The sequence below is a fragment of the Diplotaxodon limnothrissa genome, linkage group LG2 (assembly GCF_057381915.1).
Source record: "Diplotaxodon limnothrissa isolate DT_005_m linkage group LG2, D_limnothrissa_male_GT1.1, whole genome shotgun sequence".
Lineage (NCBI taxonomy): Eukaryota > Metazoa > Chordata > Actinopteri > Cichliformes > Cichlidae > Diplotaxodon > Diplotaxodon limnothrissa.
Genome location: NC_140597.1, coordinates 35,662,282 through 35,671,046, shown reverse-complemented (window position 1 = coordinate 35,671,046; position 8,765 = coordinate 35,662,282). Strand labels below are relative to the sequence as shown.

Below are 8,765 nucleotides of genomic sequence, written 5' to 3'. Positions count from 1 at the left end.
TGTTGGTGCCTTTTGGATCATTTCTGGATTATCTGACTAACATTACAGCTTCCTGGGAGGTACAGATCACGCAAGAAATTATTCTCCAGTTTTGATGAGTGAAATTAGCACTAATTAAATAATAAATACCCAGTTAATGGTAACCTCTGGCTCAAAATTATGCAGTGGTTCACGCACGCTATGTCCATATTTTATACCAAATTTGCATGACACATCTGACAAAGCACCAAATCACGTCTTACAAGGTGATCAAATACTTACATCACTAACTAAAATGTACATTTTTTGTAAATCTCCTAATAGTTTTGTTGAGAATTTAATTAAATTATTAAAATAAACCCACCAATTACATTATGGACTGCTGGTGAATTTAATAATTCAGCAATGACTTGTTTACCCTAGTGTATAAATGATCAAATCAGGGTTATTTAGTCAAGTAAAAGACAAAATTTGTGTCACATCACAAAAGCAGATTCCAGCATGTTTATTACCAAATGATGACAATTGTTATCTTCCAGGGGAAAAAAAAAACAAACAAACAAAAGAAATATGAGGCCAAACGGGGTGCAACAGATATCTTAAGGCTCTGTTAAATTCTTAGCTTCAAAACAAAGATACAACATAGCATGTATCCCAAAAATGCACAGAAAGCAAATAACTAGTATAAGTTTAAAACTGGCTAGCCCGTGTCATTAGCTCTTAATAAATAGGTTACTATAAGAAAAAGAAGAATACAAAGTGAAATCTGATTAACTGTGTCAGAACTTCTTATTAATCCACATTTCAGAGGAAGTTATTTTTTTCTAAATGATAAGGAATCGGCGTCTCTGAATATTTAAAGTGACACGCGTCATGGAGTCAAACACAAATATGCACGCTGAACTTCCTGCAGTCGTTCCCCCCTCCCTCCAATAGAATAAAATAACAAAATAAAAAACTGCCCTCAAGAAAGCTGAAAATGGAAGACCGGCGTCCACGCAAGTCACACCTTGTAGAGACTGAAAACAGCAAAATGGCTCATCCACATCACTTCAAGTTGAATTAGCGGTAAAAAACATTTTCACTTTTGAGCGTGCGTGCTTTCAGATGAGTTTCACTGCCTCACACTACTGAAAAATTAAAAATAAGCATCACTGGTTTAATACAGTTATTTACCCTGCTGAGCTAAAAAAACAAAAACAAAAAAACCTCACGTTACTTTAATTTGTGTCAGTTTTACGGAATAAGATTTTCAAAATAAGATCAGCACAGTACACCAGGATGGGAAACTGGCTGAAGTAAGCATGCTTAAAAGTGAAAATTCTCCAATAATATGAAATAATTTTTTCAAATTCCAAACTTGAGACATAATACAAGGAATATTAAAGTATATAGTAATGATTTAAGCAGCTTTAAAAAGATGCTGCAACCTCACAACACTCCTGCTTTCAGGGATATTTCAGAAAAAAAAAAAAACCCCACACACACATAAAAAACAAAACAAACCAAAAAAGCCCGAAAAGACGAATTCACAGGTGGCCGTTCGTAAAAGTCAGTCAGTACAACTTGATCCCGGGTCATCGCGAAGGCCGTTGAGGTTGCAGCAGAAACATCTTCTAACAGTTATGATATCAAAAATAGGACCGACGTCTTTCCTGTCAGATGCTCTGAGACAGGAAGTCAGAAACCACCTCAAGCAGAAACTTTGCCAGCTGCGGTAAGTTTTTAATCAGCAGGGTTGAAGTCAGGTTGTGCCCGCGTTAACGGATCATCAAAAAGCTTGAGGTGGATCCAGACAAATGATGAGTCTGTGAAACAGAAACACAGGAGGCCATTAGCTCAGGGTTTGTGAAGTTAAACGCAATGATTTTTAAGATCAAAGCATGTCAAAGTTATTATTTTCAAATACAAGTCAGAGTCATGTTTGGATTATTTAACAGTTTTTTATGCTTTTCTCTGCCATATGTAACGGTAAACTAAAGCTTCCCTGGTTTCTGGACTGCTGCTCAGACAAAATGTACAAATAAAAGTCATTGACGGCAAACGTCTCCTTACTAACAATCCTTATGATGCTTTAAATCCACTAAGGATATGGCATAAAGTATTCCATGTCCGAGGTGCATAAAGAAAATGGTTTTCTCTCAAACTTAAAAACTCTGTGCACAATAAAAAACACAAAAACAAGAAAACAAAAAACTGTTTGGATTACTGTCCAGTGAATTTCTTCCAGTGTACTGCAGCCTGCTGGACCCAAAATGGCTGCCCTCATACTGGATTATTTTTGTTTAAACATAATAAAATTTGCTCATGTAGCTTATTAACCTACTTTCTTAAACTAATTTGAATCCTGGAGTGCAACAGTATTGACTGTTCTTAGGTATATTTCTTCTTTATTTGTAATACACGCAGGGTTACATCCTCCTGCAGGTCAATGCCCAAACAGAACGATGTTTAAGGAACGCTACGGTTTGTGTGATAAAATCAAGTTGTGGATAAAAACTGATACTCACATGGCGGTATTTTGAGTTGCGTTTACTGTGTACACGGTAATGCTCGATGTTTTATTTTTAAATTACTGAGTTTTGCGGTTTAAGGAAAGGAAATTCGTAAAGCTTGCAACTGATGCTTAAAGGTTACAGTGAAGTTACAGTACTGAGAAAAAGTATTTGCCCCTGCTCTCTCTTTTGTTTCTTTTTTCCACATTTACAGGTTTCAGATCATCAAACAAATGTTAATATTGGAAAAAGATAACCCAAGTAAAATACAAATAGCAGCTTTTAATGATTTCATATATTATGGAAAACTAACCCAAACTACCTGACCCCATGTGAAAACGTAATTGTCCTCTAATTATAAGAGCTAGTCACAGCAAGAACTGCAATCAAGTGTTTGCCATAACTGGCATTGAGTCTTTCATATCCCTTTGGAGGAATTCTGGCCCACTCTTCTTTACAGAACTATTTTAATTCACTAATACTTTTTGAGGGTTTCAAGTATAAATAGTCTAAGGTCATACCAAAGCATCTCAATTTGATTTAAGCCCATTCAGAGGTGGACTTATCTCATTGTGCTGCTGCATAACCAGGGATGGGAATTGATAAGAATTTAGTGATTCAGATTCCATTATCCATATCATTTACTGATTGATTCCTTATCGATTCAATTCTTACTGATAGTGCTGTGTGGTTAAATGTTTGTGCATGTTGGAGGCTTTTCCTGTCTTTGATGTGTTGGTGGACATTAAAAACAAATAATGTATTACATATATTATGCAGAACACTTTGAGGAAGTAATTTGACACATTACTTTCGCGTTTCTCAGTAAAATGACCTGAAACATACCATCTCATAATTACCATTTAACAACATAAACCTCAGGCTACAGTCCCACGCATCAGCACAAGTCCCTATCCTAATGAATGGACAATAAGCCGGGCTTAATTGGCAGGCAAGAAACTGAAATACTGGGAAAAGGTTCTCAATTCCCATCCCAATTTAAAACCCAAATGATTTTGAGCTTCAAAGCATGATCTCATGACAGGATATTCTTCAGGTTTTTTTGTTTCTGTTTTTGTAGCGAGCAGAGTTCATAGTTCCATCAATTACATCAAGTCATCCAAGTCCTGAAGCAGCAAAGCAGCCCCAAAGCATCACATTATCACCACCATGTTTGGCTGTTGATACAATGTTCTTTTTATGAAATGCTGTGTTAGTTCTCCACCTAATGTAACAGAAATATTTTAAGCTCACATTTGTTTTTAGCCAAACACAAATCAAGCCTTTGGGTTTGTTTTGTTCATCGGTGGCTTTTGTCTCTTTCTTATTTCTGAATCATGAACTCTGACATTTATTGCAGGAAGTGAGGCCTAAAGTTCTTTAGATGTTCTGAGTTCTTTTGTGACCTCTTGGATGAGTTGTTGATGCACTCTTGGGAGTAATTTTGGTAGGTCATCCACTGCTGGTAATGTGCACTGCAGTTCTCTATATTTATGGATTATGACTCTCAATATGATTCAGTGGAGTTCCAAAGCCTTAGAAATTGCTTTTTAACTCTTTCCATACTAAGAGATGTCAATGTTTCTAATCAGTTTGAGTTTCTTTAACTCACAGTAGAGCTGGGCGATAGAACGATAACGATATGTATCGCGATATAACTTTTACTCGATAGAGAAATTAAGCTATCGCGATAGACCTCGCCGCTCTCGTCCTCTTTAAAAAAAAAAAAAAAAAAAAAAAAAAAAAAGGTCAGCCAATCTAAATTAAGTAGCGCAGAGCCGAACCAATCACAGCCGCAGCGTCACGTCGCGTGACTTGTTACGTACAGCACAAGTGCCAAGCCGCACGTGTGTTTGTTTGGGATGGAGCCAGCGCGTAATGGAGGAAATGAGTGTGCCGACTAGAAAAATCAACCGAGCGTGACCGAAGAGAAAACAGATGATGGTTCCAATGCCGGAGAGATTGTCGAACGGAAGAGCCATAGAAGTTCCGTAGTGTGAAGGTATTTCGGCTATTTCAAGTCTGACAAAAAACAGAGTAGCGTGCACTGTAAATTGTGCCGAAAACAAGTCTGGAAATACAATAAACTGGTGCATGCGTCACACTGTGCGCCACGTTATTGTTTCGGTGAAATGAATTTCTACAATACTGTTAATTCTACTCTCTGCAGTGTTTAAATGCTTACATATATACACACAGTTACTGTCCGTCCACACATACGACTCGGTTCTGCTTCTATGCCCCAGCTTTGTTTACTTTTTCCCACCGAGGCTTCTAGACTTCTGATTGGCCAACATTTCTGCACGGTTAGGAATCTAGCGCCACCTGCTGCTTTGGCATGTTCATAACAGCGTTTTCCTTCATTTCTGCCTTTATGTGTGGACGGGATTATTTTTTAAAACGAAAACGGAAAATCTCGGTTTTCAAAAATACCCGTGTACGTGTGGACGTAGCCTCAGTCTCTGACTGGAAGCGCTAATTCGTCATTCGGCTTTTGTCAGACTAAAGTAACTGTTAAAACTATTTGAAAAGCTCAGCTATACAACAAGGAGAGATTGAGAATTTCCTTTTAGTTCTCAGTTTATTTGATATTGACAAAAGTTAGTCAGTTTTGTCTGTTCTTCTGTAAAACAAACTAAGATTTATTTTTAGAATTAATATTTTGTTTCTAAGTGGAATTGACAATTTAGTCTGTTTTGTTTGTTCTATTTTGAAACTTAAACGCTTTAGCGGCTGCCTTTTGTGTAGTTTGCAATATTTGCCTTTATTTATCTGAAAAAGTCTCATGTTCCTTAAGTACATCTACCCTGTTGAACTTATTATGGGAAATAAATATTTAAATAAAAACAAGCTGCTGATTATTTCACATTTTACTTGTGAGCAACAGCACATTTAAATCTTACAAATATAGTTATTTGGCTTATATCGTGATAGATATCGTTATCGCCTGAAATGAAAAAAACATATCGTGATATGAAAAAATCTCATATCGCCCAGCTCTAACTCACAGCACGACGTGTTGCTTTTTGAGTTAATTTAGCCTACTTCACTTTGTTAGACATGTTCTCGTTAAGTGATTTCCTGATTCAACATGTCTGGTAGGGTGTACTAGTGAAACTGAACTTACCCCCTGTGAATTAATCACAGTTAATTCGTGATTTTGGATAGATCTTTTCCCATAATAAAAAACTCTATTTTGTTTTTACTTGGGTTATCTAATATTAAATTTTGTTTGATCTGGCAATTTCTTAACTTTGCTGCAGAATGACAACAGCAGGCACTCTCTTTCTACAGTAGTAACAATATCTGCAGCATTCTCAAGAGAGGCGCATCATTTATTTTACTACATTTATTTATGCCCCAAAACGCATTTATGATACTGTTGTGCATTTAGCTAGCAGTATATAATATAAAAAAAAAAATCCCAGTGAGCCAACAGATCAGACATTTTAAATTATAAATACGTAATAAATTAAAATGTCTGATCTGTTGGCTCACTGGGATTTTTTTTTTTTAAAACACTGAGCTGGGGATCCACTGATCTAATAACTGGATCAGATATCGTTCCAGTCTTAACTCAAAAATTTGGAATGCACATCTGTGCCTGCTGTCTACAGAAGCATCTATTAAACTCAGCTGTATGTTTTGTTCTGTGTTTACTTCTAGCGTGAAAATGTGAAGTACTTCAAAAAACGTAATCTACCGTGTTGATGGACTCAAAGAAAATCCAAAGGGTTTAAGGATTACTTATTATTGATTATCTGACACATTTTGGATCCTGAACTTCACAGATGTCATCATTAGTTAAAAACAACTTAAAAGTCCAAATTAAAGGTACTGATGGAGAATCAACCTCATATATCACCATAAGATGACAATGAATTAACAGAGTAATGATTAAAGGTTTAGCACTCAGAATTTTTAAAGCAGCCATCTTTATTTTCTTGTTTTAATTTGAGACTAAATGACCGGCGAGAATCCTACAGCTGCATAAGATTTAAAAGGCTGGTGGGTTTTAAACCGCGGTTGCATCTCTCACAGAATCTAAACTGAACTTCCTGTTTTGGAACATAAATTATTTTTCAGGATGTCACATTTTCCTCTTTCTGCGACTCGCCTCATAGGACCATCTGCTTCATTGCCCCCTGCTCTTCCTCCCGGCCCTGAGCATTCAGACAGTTGCATTCTTCATGCTGCATACTTTCTGCGATCTTATGATAACAAGATAAACCAAACAGTTTGCCCAGAGCACCCACTCTTCTTTCTCACTTCCAGCCGAATCTCTCTCTCCCTCACACTGCACTCAAAACACCACACAGTCTTGTGAACCGTCTCTACAGGGACATTTTATCACATTTCGTAAAAATAGTAAGGGGCCAACTGTGCTGTGTGTCCAGAGCATGGGTACAGCCCTGCTAGATGATGTCCCTACCTTTTCCTCACTGTACCACGCAGGCTGTGCAGCACTGTTCCTGCTTCTCTGGCAGCGAGGAGTAATTCATCTGCCGGACAATCTCTGCAAACAGCTCATCCACCATCGTCTTGCTCTTGGCAGAGGTTTCGATAAAAGGGCAGCCCCACTCTTGAGCCAAAGCCCGTCCATCTGATCCGGCCACCTCACGCTCAGACTCCAGGTCGACTTTGTTACCAACCAGAATCAGCGGCACCTTCTCAAAGCGCTTCACTCGCACTATTTGGTCTCGCATTGGTCTGATGTCCTTAAAAATTGAGAAAAATAAGAAGTGTGAGATATTGAAATTTAAACAAAACAAAAAATTAATCATCAAGCAGATGCGAACTTTGGTTATTTCTCAATAGGCACAATTTCTTCATGATGCAAACATTTAATTACGATTTTTCTGGCTCAAAACTGGTCACATTGTTGAGGTAAAGCTTTGTTTTACCCAGCAGACATTCGTGAATTTTCATGAAAGTTTTGGAAATATGCAAATATATATTTTACGGTTGCTAAACATTTCCTTTTGGGAAGGCCAAAACTTCTTTTCACATCTAGTTAAAGCACTTTTATTTATTGGTACTTCAAAAGTAATTATCCATTAAATACCGAGTGCTAATATTGAAGGCTCTAAAATATCAGGACGTGGGATGACTATTTTCTTTAGTAGACCTGGTTCATAGTTATCTAAGCTTTCTTATGCACTGTTTGTTTTCTGTGTGGTGCCATCCTTCAACAAATGAGTGCTATATGGAGATATTGGGGGTCCAAATGAGCCCTAGCCTTCACATTTTAATCTCGATAATGTGGCTTGTAGCATTCCCTGCATGAGAAGTATGAATCACAGCCTGATTAACCACATACGGTTGCAGATTTCAGGTGTGTGTGGTGCATCTGGGGTACCTGGAAAGACTGCTGGTTGACCAGGCTGTAGACCAGGATGAAGCCCTGTCCGTTCTTGATGTACAGGTCTCTCATGGACGCGAACTGCTCCGTCCCCGCCGTGTCCAGGATCTCCAGCACGGAGGGCGACGAGTCCACCTCGATCTCCTTCCGGTAGAAGTCCTCGATGGTCGGGTCATATTTCTCGATAAAAGTGCCGGTGACAAACTGCACGGTGAGCGCGGATTTCCCGACGCCGCCGCTGCCCAGCACGACAACTTTGTATTCTTTCATTGGGGCGGTCAAGGCGGGCTAACTCAGCAGCTAACGACTGCTATACTCGCTCCACAAACATTTATCAGGCCTTTACGAGAGCTAACGAGAGAAGCCACAAAAGTTAGACGATATACAATAACCCCCCTCATTCACATAAACAGTTCAACCGCTCATACTTGGGTTTTTCTACGTTTTCCAGCTAGTGAGACAGTAAAAGTTGATGTCCGGCAACTCCGGCGTTAGCTAGCGTTAAAGCTAGCTCGCGCCTGGCTGAATTCCCGCTGTGCCATCCTCGCGCTTTCAGTCGTTAGATCGATGTGATTCACCACAAGCGCCGGCGTTGGTCAGTGAACTTGTTGTCTACTGACGGCAGGTCACGGTGGTACACATTAGACCCTCACCCCAAACCGCATGACAGTCCCCACAGCAGCCCGCCGGTATCGCCGCAGCGTTGACTGCGTCCTTCCCTTAGTCCGGGCCTGGTTCTGGTTCCGGCCCAGCCCGGCGCCCTAGCAACCGGGCCCGTTATCGACGCAGACTCAGTGTTATAATCCCACCGTCCATTGGCTACAGTTTATTACTGATCCGGTATATATGTGACTGTGTACAGGGTGGGTTCTGCTTCAGAAAGAAAGGCTTTTTTTTTTCAACCATCTGATTTCCTGGAGCTAACAACC

General features: G+C 39.1%; 1 protein-coding gene across 1 annotated transcript; it reads right to left on the bottom strand.

The window, feature by feature from the left end:
* Positions 1-1,462: 1,462 nt before the first annotated feature.
* rap2c (RAP2C, member of RAS oncogene family) lies at positions 1,463-8,765 on the bottom strand. Its single transcript, XM_085372461.1, has 3 exons — positions 7,834-8,765; positions 6,907-7,192; positions 1,463-1,787 (listed from the first exon to the last, which is right to left on the bottom strand). Exons 1-2 carry the CDS (start codon positions 8,104-8,106, stop codon positions 6,914-6,916), a joined length of 552 nt encoding a protein of 183 aa, XP_085228587.1. The 5' UTR covers positions 8,107-8,765; the 3' UTR covers positions 1,463-1,787; positions 6,907-6,913.

What these genes read in the sequence shown, in the direction of transcription:
- rap2c (XM_085372461.1), bottom strand. Translation starts at nt 8,106, where the DNA reads ATGAAAGAATACAAAGTTGTCGTGCTGGGCAGCGGCGGCGTCGGGAAA. An exon ending in TCAACCAGCAGTCTTTCCAG is followed by an intron (nt 7,193 to 7,833) that starts GTACCCCAGATG and finishes TCAATTTTTAAG; the next exon opens with GACATCAGACCAATGCGAGA.